The sequence below is a fragment of the Siniperca chuatsi genome, linkage group LG1 (genome assembly GCF_020085105.1).
Source record: "Siniperca chuatsi isolate FFG_IHB_CAS linkage group LG1, ASM2008510v1, whole genome shotgun sequence".
NCBI classification, from domain to species: Eukaryota; Metazoa; Chordata; class Actinopteri; order Centrarchiformes; family Sinipercidae; genus Siniperca; species Siniperca chuatsi.
The window spans coordinates 16,355,001-16,374,759 of NC_058042.1; the positions used below are offsets into that span (position 1 = coordinate 16,355,001).

At 40.6% G+C, this 19,759-nt stretch overlaps 1 protein-coding gene across 2 annotated transcripts in view; it reads right to left on the reverse strand.

The window, feature by feature from the left end:
- The window catches only part of sbf2 (SET binding factor 2), a 99,829-nt gene that overhangs the window by 11,076 nt on the left and 68,994 nt on the right, over positions 1 to 19,759 (reverse strand). The window contains exons 19-34 of one of the 2 annotated variants that reach the window (XM_044208753.1): positions 17,746 to 18,017; positions 16,447 to 16,619; positions 16,096 to 16,169; positions 13,159 to 13,354; positions 12,452 to 12,579; positions 11,544 to 11,719; positions 11,173 to 11,306; positions 10,864 to 11,065; positions 10,220 to 10,416; positions 9,767 to 9,907; positions 8,078 to 8,161; positions 7,288 to 7,362; positions 5,918 to 6,096; positions 3,912 to 4,088; positions 3,410 to 3,511; positions 377 to 562 (exon numbers count right to left, since the gene is read on the reverse strand). In XM_044208753.1, coding sequence (XP_044064688.1) covers positions 377 to 562; positions 3,410 to 3,511; positions 3,912 to 4,088; positions 5,918 to 6,096; positions 7,288 to 7,362; positions 8,078 to 8,161; positions 9,767 to 9,907; positions 10,220 to 10,416; positions 10,864 to 11,065; positions 11,173 to 11,306; positions 11,544 to 11,719; positions 12,452 to 12,579; positions 13,159 to 13,354; positions 16,096 to 16,169; positions 16,447 to 16,619; positions 17,746 to 18,017 — 2,496 coding nt within the window. The remainder of the gene's footprint in view (positions 1 to 376; positions 563 to 3,409; positions 3,512 to 3,911; positions 4,089 to 5,917; positions 6,097 to 7,287; positions 7,363 to 8,077; positions 8,162 to 9,766; positions 9,908 to 10,219; positions 10,417 to 10,863; positions 11,066 to 11,172; positions 11,307 to 11,543; positions 11,720 to 12,451; positions 12,580 to 13,158; positions 13,355 to 16,095; positions 16,170 to 16,446; positions 16,620 to 17,745; positions 18,018 to 19,759) is intronic. The other variant, XM_044208762.1, reaches the window with a different exon arrangement.

Consider the following 19,759-nt stretch of genomic DNA (forward strand, 5'->3'; position numbering starts at 1 on the left):
TCTAAACACGCACTGAAATGTGAAAGGATGCTGAAACACGCGAGCGCAGACAGCTCAGAGCTGATCACCGGGTTCACGGACCATCTGGGCAGCAGCCTCCCTGCACACACGCTGGTGCAACACACTGTTGAAGTTACATATCCAGTGGTGGGACTGCAAAGTGCTAAACAAAACCAAATGTATAGATAATGACAGCTGAATTTCTCGCCTTCTTCACCCTCTCGCCTGTACTCTTTTCAGGAATGTGATGAGTTCATGAAGATGTATGAATGGTGTTAAATCATGGAGGGAAAGTGGAGAGAAGTCACGTAGCAAGGGGAAATGCTTGACTGTACGGAGCACATGTGGTAGTGAGATCAGTGGGGGAAAACCTCACCTGGTGCACGCAGTCCAGGAACTGCAGGAAGATGGGTGTAAAGCCGCTGCCCTGGCTGCTGGGACTCAGGTTGCTCCGCTGGCTGAACTTGTGGCCAAAGGACAGCCACTCTTTCTCCAGCAGCACCTGAAAGCCCTCCAGAGTCCGGTAGAAAGGATCGCTCAGCAGCTGCACCAAAGACACCACCTGCAGAGAGAAAGAGAAAAGGCGAGAGATACCAAAAGAATGAGATTTCTCACAGTTCAAGTCAAACCTCTGAACAGAGTGATGTATGAGGAAAAGACAAATACAATCTGCGATATCTGCAGTATTAACAATCATCCATTAACAAGAAAAAGATTCTGTTCTGTACGTTTCTCCTGGATTGTGGTGTGTGTTTGGTCCTGCTGTAGCCTACTTTGGCAAAACAACAAAATTCAAGATATGTTAATAAAGTTTGGTTTATATGAAAATACTGTTCCTCCAGGAAAAGAGCACTGACTTGATATTGTGTGACTCAATATCTGAGTCACCCATGATAACTACTTGTTTGATGTTATGTTGTATTTGGGCTAATATCACGTTTCCACATTTTAAAACCCAATAAAAATAAAAATAAAGAAATTTTTAAGGCCAAGACCAATACTGATATTTGGGAGTTTAAAACATTAATATATTGATATTGATTTTATATAATATAAACATATATTTGTGAGAGGCTACTGAGCCAGAGATTTTACAGTTGAAAAATAAAATCTCTGATGGACGAACTAACAATGACACTGTTTCTAAATGAACACATCTTTCTGTTCTGTTTCTTGTTACTTACAGTATCTGCTAACATATATGCCGATACCAGTATATCTGTAATTAGTTAATTTTATCTGATATATTGGCCTGGCCAATTTCTCAATTAGTGAAAAAGTATTTGATCCACAATCCACTGTTGATGCCACTGAGACCTACTAAATATGATCTTTCTCATTATATTAAATACACAGGGTTGAAAATCCATGAGATTTTGGCAAATAAGCTGTTTGATCATTTTACCACTAAAGGATGAGGACACTAGCAGCTGTTTCTTCAGTTTGACATGCATGATTACGATTCAGCACACATTTTCTTTTTTGGATGGTATGACTTTGCTTTGCATCCCTTCAAAAGCTGAACACAACAATCTAATAATGACCCTTCTTCTGACAACACATTGTTAAACTGTTCATCTGCTACCAATAACATTTATATAACATCGTAGCAAACAAAGTGTTCAGGCACACTTGAGCTCACACCACCAAACACCATTTGAGAACCACTAGTCTACACATGCAGTATGCGTGGCCTGCTTCCCTGCCCGTGTCTCCTCCAACACAACTAATGAGCCCTGACGCGTGTGGAATGAGCGAGAAAAAACGTTCACGGCTTCCCAGCGGGGTTTAAAAGAACATCCAGCCCTGAGTGGTACAGAAAGCCCCCTGCAAACCCTGGCGCTGAAATAAAACCCTCAGATTATTGTGAGACTACAGCAGACTGAGGAGCGGATTTAAGAAAGAAGCAAAGCATGAGAGAGGAGAATGGATATGAGAGAGAGGGGCAGAGACTGAGGATGAGAAACAGAAAACAGGGTTTAGAAAGAAAGCAAAGACAGTTCTGCATCCTGTCTGCTGGGTGTCTATGGTCCGTGGACAGAGGCAGCAGAGCAAGAGCATATGGAGCCCATTTGCCTGTGCGGGCTAAGCAGGACCTGGCGTGATGGAGCCATGGCCCGTGGAGAGAGATGCTCTGGGCCGAACACGTGCCTGGCATAAGGGATTCACAAAGTGTGCTTTTAAACAGCAGCCCAGGGCTTTACAAACCCTGTAAACACATTTGAAGGACATGCGCTTGCAACACAAACATGTGGACTTTAACAGGTCAGCATGGAAAATATGAGCTCAGAGAGCAAACATGCGATGAAATGCTGAGAGCAGCAAATGGATACTGATAATTGATCAGGATCGAAACTGACTTTTTGTTTGCATGCCTTAAGATCAGAACCATGAACCTTCATGATTGAAATCAGCACAAATCAGTGACATAAGGCTTCAAGAGTTTTTCGTTATCTTTCTCTGCGTAATTGGGTCACCAGTGACAGAACTAAATAGAAGATGAGCAGGAAAAACAGGTGTGGCAGATTTGGCCCTTTCAGAAGTGCATTCTGAATGGACGCCATGAGTGTCTGTGGAGAATCCTGAAAAATGTTGTCGTCAACATCTAAAAATCACATTTAAACTATTATAAGTTACTTGTTTCTGCTTTTAATCTCAACATATGGCACTAGACAATGGTAATAAAGGGCAACAGGGTAGCTCTATTAACAGTTTCAGTACAGTTACACCAGTACAGTTTGGCTTTTGTTGAAACAGCTGTCTATAAATAAAGCACTGTTGATATGGGGTACTCTCTTGTTAAACGGTTGTATGGCTGCACCTGGATCCTTTTTATGTCTTTTTGTTTATATTTATTTATTTATTTGTTTGTTTCTTTTAGTCTTTATTTGGGCATTTTATATTTGTTGGTTTGATTGTGTCAAAACCAAAATTACTAATAATGTAAACAAGTGTTGTCTGAACAGTCAACTATTTTCTGTCAGCAGTTCATCGTCCCATTTTACAATTACAGCTTTCACCTACAGGTAACTTATGCTTTCATAAAAGTTTTAAGCTTATTTTTGAAAATTTGGCAAAGTATTGGTTGGTCAGGTGCATGACGTGAATGATATGTCTACATTAGTCTCCATCAGTGTTTACAGTACCAACTTTTATCTTTTCATTGTGCCAGCTTTCCCACCTCTGTCAAGCGTAAAACCTTAAGTATTTTGTAATATTTCTTCTTTGTTTTAATCTCCTGTATTTCCCCTCTGATTTGTTTTGGGGGTTTTTTTTACACACAAAATCAAAATTTGTATAAAAACAGGTTGATGGAAACATAACTAAAGACAAACTCTGCACCATGTTAAACCTCTCTGTGTTGTTTTTTGTGCATTTATTCACATAGGTATTTGGGCATATTCCTCACTTGTGTAGTAATATCCCAGCCATCCTCCAGGCTGAGGAGAACAGATGAGCCGCTGTCCAGAAGCTCCACCAGAATTAGTGCCAGCTGCAGGATCTTGTGAAGCTGTGGGAGATCAACATATGTCCATGTGAAGACATAGTACACACAATTAATCCATACATTACCATGTTTGGTCTACTGGTAAATTACTTGCTGAGTACTGCTTGTTGCCTATGAAGGGTTTCCCACAGATAATATTTTTATATATTATGTTCAATGTAAGGACAAAGGCTGCAGGGGGTCAATCAGATAACCAGCATGATAAGAGCTCTACTGTTATCCCATCGATGTGAATCTGTTTCTCTTGGGAAAATGGCTTCAGAGTGGATTTATTCATTATGTGAATCTGATACACAGGATGAGCAGTAAGAGCCGACTGCTGGGTCGTTCTCACACAATCTGACTCGGAGTCACTGTATTGCTGGTAAAATACAAAAACAGGGTTGTTTGTGTGTTTGTTCACCTGCAGGATCCATTCAGAGTCCTCCAAGGCTTTGAGGAAGGAGTCCTCCGAGTCGGACGAGGTGGCACTGGGAGCGCAGGCTCTCAGCAGCTTTTTAAAAGAGGCTTTCACCTGCCGCGTGTCTGCAAAGTCCACCGGCACCAGTTCACAGTTCAGAGAGGAGTCCACTCTAAGGCCCTGTCAAAAGAGAGAGAGAAATCCAACATGTAAAATATCACTAGGGGAATATACTCAATATCAAAACTGCTTTCTAGGGAGTCGTGGATACATATAAACAATAATACAATTAAAACACATCAAACTAAGAATAAAACTACGCTGAGTTACCACAAAAAAAAACAAACACATGTACAATGTAATGCAATACACATTTGGAGGTGGAAAACATATTAGAAACACATTTACATTATCGTGTAAAATCAAAACATTACAAACTATAGCCTCTGAGGGGAGGAAACAGCTCTGTGTTTTGTGTTATGGCGGTCTTCTTGTATTATCACTTATTTACAAGCCTGTCTTTAATCACTTATGCTGTGTAATTGTTCAGGCGAGGGAGCACTGCTCAAGTCCTTGATGCTGCTGTTGCAGATAAATAACTAGACCCTCAAAAGATCTTCAGAGCACCTAAGTGTACATCTTGCTAGAGAAGTCTGCATTTGTTTTTTTGGAGCTTTACTCTGTGGACATGTATCTTATGGGTGTAAGAACCGTTAGTCAACAGTGAAACACCTGTGTCTGACGGAAGTGGTGTCTTGCAGAGTGACTTTTTGTGCAAAGAACAATTAATATTCAGATGACTCTCTTACTGGCACTGGTGAAAACACTGTAGGCCTTTTGGGAAACTGAGCGGACTTGAATCATTCCAGTAGAGGTACTGCCCCTGCTTTCAGTAAACACTGAACGTCTCACTGACTCAGGGTTTAAAAAGTTTCCCCTCGGGGATCATTAAAGTATTTCTGATTCTGATTTCTGATTTTGACTTATTTTACCGATATTATTTCATGTATTAGCAGACTGTGATGGAGAATGCTGTGACAAGAAGCTACTTTATGGCTGTCAATGTGTTATTATTACAATACGTAAGGTAACTTCATGAGTTACTACATATATAAGTGTAAGTTTAAACACAGCAGTGAGTTACTGTTAAGCCCCAGCAACAGTTAAAATGTATTATCAGATGTGGAAGTGCATGCATGCATTATTTGGAATAAGAGGTATTTTCACAGGTTATGACTTTCTCTTAGTTGTATTAATTATACAGTCCTGATTCTACATGTCATAGTATTTAAACTTCTATCCTTTCCTTGAGTATGGATGTATTCTAAAACAATCAAATTATTCCACATTAGACACTGTCCATAACGTGCTGTACACAGTAATACTGTTGCTTTGGCTGTGCTTGGGACTAGTATAGATGTACCATAAATGTAAAACTTTATTATTTTCTTTTCTTTTCTTTTCTTTTTTCTTTTTATTCATATTGTGATGATGTTTTATAACTCCAAATCCCACTAACCTTTTAATGTACATAAGAATGTGCACTTGTAAGTTGAATATACACTCAGTGGCCACTTTATTAGGTAAAAAGGGTACAATCTATTGCAATACAACAGCTCTGCCATAAATCTTACCTTTACAACCTTTATAATGTTCAGTTTTTGGTGACATTGTCTGAAATGTGTAAATCCAATTATATGTTTTCTATTTTTTTATTCTTCTCATTTACATACATGAGCGGGCAGAATATTAGTAACACCTCTGAATATAATGCAGTCCAGTACAACACCATCACTATCTATGACATACTAATTGACTTAACATCTCTACGACAGTGTCAACAAAACCTGAACATTATAGGCATCATAAAAGTAGACTTTATGGCAGAACATTTGTTTGGTTTGCATTAGATTGTACAAACTGAGTGTAGATTTACAACAATATACTACGACAATTCATAACAAAATGTCCTCTCAGCCCCCAGAGAGCAGCTTTGTTTTCATCCTTACCCTTAAGTGGGACTTTTCTCCGAAGACGTAGAGGGCAGCTTGCTGTTTCAGAAGCTGAACCTGCAGACTGTTGCTACCTGCAGGGGGCGCCAGATCCTTCCCTGCTAGTCTGGCGCCCACGTCTACTGCTGGTGGGTGATGGCTGAGTCTGCTGCTGGAGCGCAGGCTAGCCCACATGCCTGCAAACACACAGATGCAAACAAAAGTCACAAACACACACACACACACACACACACACACGCGCAGGAGCTGGCCTGTTCGAATGCCACTGATGTACACATGATGTCAAACAAACTAAGGCTGAATGATGAACAACACATGACATGCGGACTATGTTTACATGCACAGCAGTGCAACAGGGATAATGTAAAGACCTTCATTCTTTCAGTCCAGCAACAAAGCAGTTGCCCCTGCAAATCGGGTGCGTTGAGATATTAGAAGCAGAAGTTGTTGGAATTTCTTAGCAAGTCAACAAGTCTAAAAGCCATTTCCCTGAAAACTAGCATGCAATTTCTTCCAAACAGCATGAATCATTATCAGTAAGGACATGATTTTTCACAGTAATCACTTTCAGCCCTTTTTAGTTGCATTTGTGTGGCTGTCACCCTAATGTCAGCTTCTGCAACCAGGGCAGTTGGTACAAGAGCCTTTGATCAAATGGACTCACATTAAATTCAGACAGGTATCTTACTCTTTCGGGGTCATAACTTTGAAATTTATACTGAAAATTTTAAAAGCTGCTGGTAACACTTTTCACAGTGTTACAGATACACAGATACAATCAATAACGAAATTGTTCACACCTGACGTTACACCTGATTGCAAGATTAACATGACTGCTGTTTAAACCTGATATGACTCAGAGATAAACAGGCAATCAAAACACAAGTCATCACACACACAATATCAGATCATTTATATAATTTTTCTTTTATATTAACTGAGTCCCATTTAGTCACAGTTACAGAATACTCGAGCTGTGTTCATTATACTACAGGATCAGAGGGGCCTCATTTTGTGTGATTCATGACTTGTCTGCCATGACAAACAGCTTCCTTTCCTCCAGAGTGTGGACCCGGCTCTTAACTGACCACAGTCAGCCCTGCTGAGCCAACACATTAACAATGGAAAAAGCCACATTTGAGCAGCCACCTTGGTTTGTGAAAAACCACAGTTCCCAGAAGAACACTCACAAAGTCAGCGATGATTAGTGCTATGTCTCACAAGTTCTTTGTAAGGGGTTTGCAGCACGGCGCAGTGTAGTACGTGACCTGGTTAGTGAGCAGGTTAGAGAGAGGAAAAAGGATGAGGCTCGGAGGATGTGTTAGAAAGATATGGACTGGCAGGGGAAAGAGACAGTTCGACTATACCTTGATGGTGGATTCGCTCCTTACTGGCAGGTTTTTGGTTTGAGTGAGTGAATAGTTTATCTCTGTACTCAAGCACTGGGTGGTTGTTTGTACAGGAGGCACAGAGAGAAGATGAGGGGCAGGGAGAGGGGCATGAAAAAAATAAATCATGTCAACATCATTTGGACATCACCACCTACCCTTCTAACCATTTCACAGAAACAGTCATGCAAATGAAGAGTTACAGCTGAGGGTCAAAGATGGACTGGTCCACATAAAGTGACAGAATGAAAAATGTCTTGATTTTCAAATGATCAAGAGATGGATTGTCATAGCATGCATGAATATGTTTGTCCATGGTTACGATTGATGGTGTGAAGACAAAGAGCCAGAGATACTAGGACTACAGATGTGTCTGTATCACCAGACTAGAGACACAGTTTGTCATTTGTTCTCTCCTCAGGTGGAGACATGTTAACAGAGGTTGACTGTGTATTTCACTGGATTTACTAAAGTTACCACAATTTTCAGGGGTCAGTTCTGCGTGGAAAACTCTGTGTCTTAAGAGCAGGCATAAAAATAGCAAGAATTAACAATAATTATAAATTAACACAATATCTATTATTTTCTATTATTATTACAAACAGCTGTCTATGTGATCGAAATGCACACATCCCCCTTGTTAACCTTTCCCTTCAGTGACTAGATGATGCTAAAACACTCTATAACTATAGTTCTGGTGTTTCATATTTCACCTGGCAGCAGGAAGACACCTCACGTGTTGAGTAGGAAACAAGAGTACAACACTCACCTCCTCTGGTAAAGCTGTTTGAAAATGGGATGTCTAAATGGACAGGAGCCATCTTTGGTATCCTGGATGTCCTCCTGTCACTGCCTGAAGAAAAAACATTCACATTCACACAAAACACAGGACGTTAGAACAAGTGTCAGATTAGGAGACAGGTTCAGGAAGGTATTTGCCCTGTGATTCTTACATAACCTTTTATTGTACACATTTCCTTCCAAATGTTACCAAATCAGATACAGTATTTCTCCCACACAGTCTCTCTCTCTCTGTCTCTCTCTCTCTGTCTCTCTCTCTCACACACACAAAGATAAGTACGTGAAAAATAACGCTGACCAGAGCAAACACAAAAGGGAAGAGGAATGACAAAAAAAGAAAAGAAAAGAAAGACAAAAATAATTCAGAAGAATGCAAATCTGCAGTTTTTCTCTTTATCAGAAGAAATGAACTCTATGTGGCCTCTTGTCCCTTGCAAACAAACTACGGTTTTTCCCACGGTGGAGCCAAGGCCATCGTAAATTCAGGTCGGGTAGGAGCATGGGCAGTCAGGTGACTTTGGTTTGAGAAAACTAATGCCCAGAGTTAAGGCTCACAGGCACTGCTTGCTGACTACCTGCAGAATCCACCAATCCAACAGTTAAGTTGAAGTTACTTTTATTATTTAAGTTATGGTTAGCGTTCACGTCATATGAAAGCTATTGTATTTACCAGTTTTAATATATTATATATTTTAAAATAATACAACTAGAAGTTTCAGATTTTCCTGAATGCTCTGACATCTCTGACTTGCCGATAAATAATACAAAGTGTCTGACAAACAAGTCAACATGGATGCCTCACTTCAGCTAAAATTCATCATTCAAGGAAACTGTACCCTAATTTAGAGATTGTGATGATTTAAAATGAAGATGGTGATGGACTTCGGCAGGAACATTGGCAAAACACTGACTAATCTCGACTTTTACGATGGTAAGAACACTTGCAATTCGTAATCGTTACAATATATCTTTTGTCCGACATAATGTGAAGGTGGTATATCCCAATTAACCAAATTAGCATTAAATATGATGTAGTTATCTGACGTGAGCTGATGTGAGGTATCCACCTATGTTTGCATTGTTACTATCCAACCAAGTCGGATTTATTTAAGATTTACATGTTGAAAACTAGTAAATATGGTAACTTCCATATGATGTGAACGCAGCACAAGTTAATGGTTTTGGTTGGGGTTCAGCCAATCCACGTGTGCAGCCTGAGAGGCTCACCTCAGGGCAAGAAAGTCTTCAGCACTGTTTGGTTTTAACAGACATTTCTCACGCTCAAACACCTTTTCAAATACAGGAGAAATTTATAACATTGATGGCTACATTTCATTTAGGTGTTCCAGTTTCAGCTGCTACTGTGTATGCAGTCTCACTGGTATGGCTTAGTGGGACACTTAAATCAGAAATACAGGAAGGGAGCCATCATTAATGTTTTACTTAAACCTGTGCTTTTCCTGTTTTGAGAAGTCAAATTGCCCTGTTGCTAACTTTATTATCAGAGAAAAAACACAACAATATAACTGAATTGAGTTTTAGATATAAAGGGTCCGTAATTTAAAAATTATCCCAGAGGCAGATCAAAATAGTCAAGTAGCAGAGAAATAAAATAAATAAAAATATCATAAAAATCATGATCTATCTTGCAGTGTACCTGGTGAGAGGCCTATGAGGGAGCGGTTGGACAGGGTGTTGTTTCCGTTCATTTTGAAGTAGATAGGGATGGAGTTGAGGATGGCTTGCAGGTATTTCTCTTGTTCAAGACTACTGGACGAGTCTGAGGACGAAGCAGGAGCTAAAGGCAGAACACAACACTTAATTTAAACAGAAAATAATGACCATCATTTTTAAATCAGTTTGATTACCATCAAGTTGTTTTTGTTGAATCTGAGTTTGTTTTTTTGTTTCAGAGGCAAAGCTGCACAAGTGGTATAAATCATGTAAGTGGCTGAGACAGACTTCAGTGCTACAAACAAAAACACTGCAAGCTAGTTAGCTTTAGTTAGCTAATATTCCTGATGATCAGTTAGTTGAGACGTTAGAAGTACAGACAGATACACCAGCCGTGCCTTTAAAACGAAACCGCCGAGCTGCTGTGAATGCACACCTGTTGAGGAAGGGTTCTGCGACTTGAACAACCCCACCACACTCTTGCCGTGGAAGCCTCCTGAGCGGAGCAGCACAGCTTTAGTACGAGGATGTTTCCAACACACAACAGGCAAACGGTTGTGTCTGTAGCAGCGGGCCACTTTGTGTAAACTGCTGTCCTGTACTGCCTGAGGAACCACCAACAGCCCCGGGTAACTGACGGACAGAGAGACAGAATAGAAATCTCAAACACACAAGTAGTAAGAAAAAGAATGTCTACCATTAATTAAGTCACTGCAAAGCCATTTGTTCATACACAGAGATGCAGCTGAATAAATGGTCTCTTACTGAATTTGCAGCCAAGATCTGAAAGTGATTATGTCTGTATTAATCACAGCATGTGTGTTTTTGTAGAACAGGCTGAATTTGAATCTAGTTGTCTCAGTTAAGTCATAACATCTGTCTGCCAGGTAAAGGAGGACTCCCTACTGGATATCTCTTGTGAGATATTGAGGCTTACAAAGCTTCCGGCTACAAATCCTGGAAACTAATATGCTCAGTGCCGCTGTGCTGCGATTAGTGGAATCAGCACGGATCAGCAGGTTTCTGGACTGTTTCTTGAGGCACGTGTAGAAGCAGGTATCCAGCCTGTGAGGTGTGTACCTGCGGCAGAGGGAGTAGAGTCTGTTCACGGCTGTGATCCTGAACTGCTCGCCTGACTTGGAGCGAGACGAGCTGGCGGTGATGGTGCCCAGGCCCAGACGCTGGTAGTCACGGAAACAGGACTGCTCCACCAGCTGCTCCATTGTGGACTTCTCTGAAGCTCGCAAAGTGCTGCTGGGTGGCGGCTCACCATCATCTGATACTGAAACACACACATACAAAGATGAATTACATTTTTAAATCTTTCATATTTTCTTCAGTCTTTTATTCCCTTTCTCCATGCACAACATCACGTGTCATTTCTCTTACTTGAAATGTCATCATCTTCATGCCAGGTCATTCTGCTGCCTCTGTCGTTCTTCTTCATTGTGGTCTGGCTACCTCGGCCCATGGTGATTTTTCCGGCTCTCTTTGCTCCCTTGACAATAGTTTTGGACAGTGTTCTGCGAGGAGTATAGGGCAGAGAGTAACATAATTTAATGTGTGCAGTTTCAGCATCAAGACGGGAGGATTTTTCAACATTTCCGGAGGAGAAACAAACTGCTGAGGTACGTATTTATTTGCACTAATATTTCAGATGACAATCTGACAACTGGAATCACAATTCAGTGATGTTTGGCAGATTTATTTACACCAACCAGTCAGTCCAGAGCTTGTTGCTGTAAAGCTGCACCACAAACCTGAAGCCAGTGTTCCTCTCTTTTTGCTTTGGAAGGATTAGCTGAGGTGCTGTTTGTCCTGCTGCAAAAGCAAAGGAGCTGAAGATGGACTGTGGGTAGCGGATCCTCTGGAGGTGCTTTCTGAAGATCTCCACCATCTCTGAGCTCACCTCCTCATCAAAAGCCACCTTTACCAACTGTAAGAGATATTAGTGAAACTGAATGTTTAACGACACAAGCAACAGTTAATTTTTACACTGGATTCTAATTCCCAAGCATTTAAGCCATGTGTTGAAGGCATTTTTAAATGTCGGGAGCATCTCAATGGGTCAGAGTTGTCTGTTTATCAGTGATAAGATTCCTCTCGGTTTTACTCCCAAACATTTGCTAAAGTGTGCAAATCTGCAACTTCCACATCTAAAGCAAAGATTGGTAAAACAGCCCACGTAAGGTTTCCTCAACACACACCCACACATGCACATTCCAGTGAATGTAGCACAACAAAACTTAAGCGATGTCCACACTGGCCAAGTGACCTACACTCCAAGAACATGGCTACTTTTATCATCCGTGTTAGTAAAAAGACAGGAATGAACCATAAAAACTTTTACAGCAGTACATCTCAGGACTAAAAACACATGCTTGGCTGAAAATTGCTTTTCTCTTTGATTCTAAGAACCAAGTTCATATTATGAAACACGAGACAGAGGGGTTTCTAAAAGATGTGCGCGTGATTTCAAGTGTTACTGCTTATATATTAGTTTGTGAATCCTCTGGCAGCCCAGTGAATTAGGAAAAAGCACTGAGTTAATATAATACCTTGAATTTAATATCTGACAAACAGAACCACGGTGTCCACCCATCCGTTTAACATCTTTGGTGACTTGTGTCCACACTAGACTAACATGAGAGTGTGTTTCAGTGTTTACCTGAAATGATGCAGAGCGGAGCTGCAGGCCTTCCTGCATGTTCTGCTGCAGCTGGTTCTGGATGCTGATCTTCTTCTCTTTGGTCAGGGTGGACACTGGGAAAGCTCTGATCACTGCCTGCTCCCCCACTGGACACATACAGGAACAAAGAATAGCATCACATTACTGAGATGATTGATTGATTGATGCAGCATCTTACTGACAAAACACATCAGACCACTTGCTAATAATCTCTGTTTTATTCTTATGAAAATGCAATTTTTGGGGGGGGCATTTTATGCTGTTGTTAGATAGTTGACGGCAGAGAGGAATGACAGGAAATGACACGCAACTTTAATGGTTTAGAAAGATCATTACAGTGATGAAGAGTATGGTTTACCAGGTAAAGTCTGCTGCTTTTTTTTAAGTCATAATGAGAAGGCATTGTTACCTTGTTGTTGTTACCTTACCTTAAGATAACATGAGGATCACTCAAGAGATTAGAAAAATAATGTTTTATTTGATTTGAGCAGAAACAGATGGTATGGTTAAAATAAATGGCCCAGTTCAATTAAAAATGATTTGCTGTCCAAGAAAAAAAATGGCATTTTATGTAAAATGAAAATAAATAATTAAAAAATGTATTAACACGGATAATTAGGTAACAAATATAAAAAGTGATTTTTCATTTCACTTAAAAGCTAGAGTTGCTGTGGTTTAGTATTTACCCAGTGGATCATGGGGGATGCCTTTGAAAATGATGCGGTATGTGGTGAGAAACAGCGCTCCCTCTGCTGGCAGGATGTGTGGGCCCCCCAGGAGGCCCCCAGTAGCCTCCTCCCTGCCGTCAGGGTCCAAAAGAACCCGTAACCCCTCTGACACAAACTCCTCTCCAGGAAGCAGTGCTGGACGCAGAATCTTAGGCTGATGGGAAAAAAAACATAACAACACATTATACCCAGGGACAGACGCATACGCACAAACTGTATCCGTCTATGAACACGTGAGCTTCAGTTTACACATTTTTCATTGCCAGTAACTTAAGGTACTCAAAATGAGGGACTCAGAAAAAAACATTTGCGTCAGTGAATCAGATTTTAAAAAGCCAGGAAATCAATTCATCATCATAATGTCAAATCACAGCAGCACATGACCTTGCTGGACATATTTTAGCTTCACATGCACGTCAACAGGTCATCATAAAAAACACACATCTTGCAAGCACACTAAGCATTAGATAGCATTCTGAAAAACACAACTGCCAATAAAAACAAATTCGTACTCCCTGTAGAGCCTAATTTACCATTTCAACCCTCCAAGCAAAACTCTGTTCTGCATGATCTGTTTTTCAAGTGAAGACTGTTCTGTTTATCCAATTTATATAGTTATCATTGGTTTTCACAATTGACTGACATGATGCGTTTTTACTTGTAGAATAAGGCTTATTAACCAGTTTCTCAATTCCTACCAGTTTTTTTCCAGTGGGGCAGAAGTTAAAGTGCAACTCTGTGCCTCAAACTCACATGTGTGAAACAAGCAATGACAGACAACTATAACGCATTAAAGGTTTCATTTTTAATGTTGCATATATATGTGCTACTTTTATTCTACTTACTCAGTTTGATCCTTTTAAGATGAAAACCATGAGTAACTAAAGCTAGTAGAATAGGTTTAATAGTAGCCCTTTGCTTTACATTATTGTCAGGAATCACGTTGAGATGTTGAGTTTCAAACAGTAAATATCTTGTATATGCAGCATCTCTATTGGTACTTCTCATATTCTGTGTGGGTTTGGAATCGGTTTCTGTTTAAACCTACTTTCAAAGAAGAAGTTTATGGCGCTTCTAAAGAAAGAAGAATAGAAAACATGTAGTGTCCCTCATATGATTTGCACTACTAGGGTTTTGACCGCATTTCGGTGTTTTCTTAACAGAAGTGATTATTAACCATGTCCCAAAAACAAACACTATATGACCAACGTTTTCTACTGCATGAACTGTAACTAACAACTGTCACGTCTGCACCCTGTGTTGCTTCAGCTCCTTCTGGCCTCCAGAAACCAGTAGAGAAACACTAAGTTGTTCCACTGTCACAAATACGAATTAGGAGGGACATTAGATCATTCACAGCATTTCCCATTAAGTCCATAGCCAACCTGGGGGAGTTTAGTTCTGGCCAGGAGATAATATGAACTTCTTGAATCAGTCTTTGAATGGACAGCGAGACCGAGAAGAGAGTCCCCTCTGCATCTCATTACTGGTGCGAGCTCCTATTAGAGCTGCACCTTAAATGCACTCATTGTTTTTCTTCTTAGTGTTATTGCTACCATTACTACTACTATTCCGACTTGTCGTGAATCCAGAATCAGTGTTTAGTATTTTTTGGCATGCTGCTTGCAGCTAGCAGTTCAGGATGGAAGCTTTGTCCAACACATAAACATGTGAGAAGTTAGCCACAAAGTACAGCAGACAATCTGCCCAGACTGCTCACCACGATCTCCAGGTTGCTCCCAAGGCAGTATTGGCATGGTGTTTGTCTGTGTGTATGAGTGTGTGCAAGAGGAATTACATTTAAGAGCTGGCAGACGTATAGCACAGCAGGGTCCAAAAAACCAACTGGTAAAATTTTAAAGTGAGATGATGAACTGAACACATTGGATGAGATCGGCACTCTGCACACTAGCAGCAAATCAGACTAAACTAAGAGTGAGGATGTGTGAGTAAAAACCTTCATTAAGACAACAACAGAATTTTATATAGTGCTTATAATGAGTATACATTCATTATGAACTATTATGACATGTAATTCTGGATTTTTCTCCTGATGTCACTTCAGAACCAGCCACTGTTGCACTACCTGTAGCTTCAGTAGCTTAATACAATCTCTCATTAAGTGTTTCCTTCATTATCGACTTTCACAAAAAGTGAAACATGTTCCTGAAGTTTACAATCCATATTCTAAAATCTATTTCCAAGTTTACAAGCTAACAAGTTACGCACAAATTAATTTGTTAGTATTACAAAAACTACAGCTTGCACACCACTGTATTTTCAGGTGTCTTATACGTCATTGTAACTGTTTATCCCTCATCCATGACATCAGCCAACGCTGTCTTGTATTAGAAGTTCCAATGTCATCTTTCCAATGTTTTTACTGTTAATATAATGTTGACTAAAAAACATTTAGGCTATTTGCCTTTTCCATTATAATAGTCCACCTCTTAACTGGCCCTCAGTCTCTCAAGGTGATGACATTTATGATGACGTTGGGCTGTGTGGGAAAAGTTGTTAACTTAATGCTTCTAAAAACAGAAATAGAAAAATCAGTTTTCTTTTGGTTTTCTTTTTTTTTTTCACATTTTTATTTGCGATCACTGTCTGCACAAATGGAGTGATCAACATGACATAAGGTTAGACAAGGTTAGGTTGTATGGCTGAATTTTTAGTAATTTGCTATATTACAAGTGATATATGTAGTATAGAGCAGGAATTTTGGGTTGTCTAACGTCTGGAACAAAAATGGCATTTTCACGTTGGCTCTCTATAGCTACATAAAATATTTCTGAGCAAGTTTGGATTCAAAAAAAGTCTAACCCTGCCATATAATTGTACATATACTGCACATACAGCTTAAATTCCAGCAGCCAGGTGTAGAGCAACACTCACCTTCTGAATGGGAGGTAACCTCCTGCTCTCCCTGTGAACTGCCTCTAGAGCCTCCATCTGCATAGCTACGATGCCTGTGGGTCACAAATTGGGGTCGGTTACCATATGTTCACACACAAGGGAACAAACAGAGCTAGAACAGAGAAACACATGTACGTCCACACGTTCTTACAACCAGAGTGTGTATTTCCAGATTTTAAGGCCATTGAACATGTCAGGAGTTAATCAGCTTAGAGGCCCTTCGCTGCTGTTGGCCTGAGCTGAGAATACACACATCCAAGGGTTACTCTGTATAAAGCTGAGGGAATTAGGACAGCAGCAGAGTGTGAATGAACACTGTGAGCGCTGTACCTGGGATCATGCTGTGCAGGCTCTTGATGTGTTCCTGGGTTACTCCGCTCTCTGTGCACACCTTGTCGATGAAGCGGGCAACGAACCTGACCACAGAGTTGGCCACATCGCTGCTCTCGGAGTCCTCAAACCCGCTTTCGGTGTCAAAGCTCTCAGCGACGCTACCGGCAATGCTGTAAAACATACATGATGACACAGTGGAAATGAGAAAGGTCGCCATGTCCAGGAGGAGATCTGATCTGAGAGCTGAGAGTTGTGTGTTGACAGAAATGGATTTGAGGATGCACTGTGATAAACAGCAGTGAAAGTGTGAGTGGTCTGCAGCATGTCATGAGCTAAGTGTTGATGCCTGCATCAATCGCTCAGACTCTATTAGTCAAGAAGAATGTTTCACATGAGACAGTGATGCAACCTTCCCTCTTGGTTCTCAAATAGAGAGTGATGAGATCCAAATGTCCTCTGTGAGAAACAAACCAGTCTGGGGCAAAAATGAAAAAAAAAAAAGAGAGAGAGATAATTTCCACACAAACAAATTCTTGGCCGCAGCATTTCTGTCTTCGTCATAAGAAATAGAAACAAAACACAGCATTAAATAGTAACATTGTGTTCTTGCAGCTTATTGTGAAAAAAATTTGAAATTTAGAACAAAGTGTTTAATAAAGCTCAGTTACTGCTGATAACAAATTTGTTTGTCATTCTTCTGACTATTAACATGTAACAAAGCCTGAAAGATTCTTTTGGCTGCAAGCCTTTCAATTCTAAGAAAAGACATACATGGGGGATCTTCCCAGATTTATTCCACCCTTACTGCAGAGCACGGGAAATCACTTCCACTGCTATTTTGTTTGGTTTGGGTACAGTGTAGCCCCATTAAAGACACCTCAAGGGTTTTAAACTTCCCAACAGAAGTAAATGAGGCTCACTCTGTTTTGTGCAGTAGCGGTATAAGCCCACAGGATGGATGTGGGCCGGAAACAGGAGAGGTACTGTGTTCCATTTGGCTCAATAGGAAGGTATCATGTAGACTGTGAGTTACACCACATCCACCCACATACTTATCATCACCTTATTAAGAGAGGCACACATACTCCCAAATCATGAAACCTTACCTTGAGGTTTCCTCCAGATAAGACTGATCATTCTACCGTACAAATACTGAACATGCCAAGAGTATGTTCTAGTCTAGTCTATATTTGATCTTTGTGGAAAGTAAAGACATGTGAAAGACGTTAAACAACAGTTGATTACATGCTTTCTCTACTCCAATAGTGAACCACATTATGCTGTTGCTCTCCTGACCTGTTCGTGACGATGCTGTTGCTACCGCTCTCCCAGTCAGCGACAGGAGTGTTGCGGAGCAGCTTGTTCTTGCTGGTGTCCAAAGGAACTAGCAGGTAAACCATGAGACTGGCGTAGTGGATGGCCTGGCTGAACACAGTGCTCTCCTCATTCTTCACCAGCTCCAGCTGCTTCTCCTTGCTCAGGCCGGGCCATGAACGCAGCTGCTCTGCCGCCAGGTCCATGGCTGTGTGCTCCTCATCTCGGCCTGCTGCAGGCACGGGGCCCACATCCTGGGGAAGTCAGAACAAACGGTTATAGAGTTTGACAGAGTTTTTTTAGGCTTGACCCCTTAAAACACAATGATGTCAAGTTATATTGCTAGTAGGGATGAGTGGATCGATACTTCAGTACTCACAAGCTACTCATTTAGTATTGATTCCATAAAAATACAAAATGTGGGTGGCTGCATCACTTTCAAACATTTTCAGCACTTTTGTAAAATGTTTGTGCCAATAAACAGCCCTGACATATTTAACAGCCCTGACATATTTAACTGTTAAATAAACCTATGTGACATGAGAACCGAGCAAGCAGCCGCGCACAGCCACTCACCTCCGCATCAAACTTGTGAGAGAATGCCAGAAAGTAAACATAGCGTGGTGCTAATTTTCACCTGAAGATGCACAGATGCATTAGTTGTGACAAGATAGTGCCATAAATAGTGGAAGTTGCTCTGGAAAAATCACGGCCTGTTTAAGAAGATTAAGAAATCTGTGCAAATGTGAACATTTTTTTGTTGTTGGCATTTTAATTTATTTGATTCATATTTACATTTTAATTATTTATTTATTTTATAATTATTAAATCATAGTATTTCTGTAATACTCGACTAATTCGGTATCAAATCGAATTCAAAAGGTTTGGTATTGCCCATCCCTAATTGTGAGCCACAGAGTGTTGGCATGCAGAGTAGCACATAGTTCAACCAGAGAATGATTTACCCCTTCAGGTTTAAAATTTTTCTTTGTTTAATATTTTGGAAAACTATTTCACAAATAAAGAAGAACATAAACAGACAAAAAAAACCCAAATATTCATCCACTTTCTGCCGCTTATCCGGGGCTGGGTTGCGCTGGCTAAAGGTCTCCTGCCCACAGGCATCCTGATCAGATGCCTTGGCTGCGCCTTGAGACTCTGTCCATGAAGATCAAAAACAGAATCAGTGACAAGGGACAACCCTGGCGGAGTCCAACATCCACTGAACGTGTTTGACTTCCTGCCAAGAATATGAATACAGCTCTACTGGGGACATGGTCGTAAGCCTTCTCCAAGTCCACAAAACCCATGTAGACTGGATGGGCAAACTCCCATGACCCCTCTAGTAACCCTGCAAGGGTAAAGAGCTGTTCCACTGTTCCTCGGCCAGGACAGAATCCCCATTGCTCCTCCTGAATCTGAGGTTCGGCAATCGGTCGGAGCCTCCCTTCCAGCACCCTGGCATAGGCTTTCCCAGGGAGGCTAAACAAATATTTACAGAGAAAATATACAATTGTTTTTCCATATATTATCTTGTGAGCCCCCAAAAATGATCTCAAGAGCCACTGGAGGATCCAAATGACAAGGTTGAGAACCACTGCACACACACACACACACACACACACACACACACACACACACACACACACACACACACACACACACACACACACACACACACACAAAATCATATACACTGAACAAAGTTGGAATTGTGTCTGCTTTGCTAATGCAGATTAGGTCTATAATATGTCAAAAAATAGTTAAAAATGCCCAAGATGGTGTCTTTAAATATCTTGTCTTGTCCACACAAAAGTCCAAAACCCAAAGATTTTCTGTTTACTATCACATAAGACAAAAACGGCAGCAATTAAAATACTGAAACAGGACATTTTTGGCATATTTGCTTGGAAAATTACTTATTATTATTAATTTTCTGCAATTCAATCTTTTCAGCTCTAATGGTGGTTGAGAACAGTGGGGTTAAACAGACTTT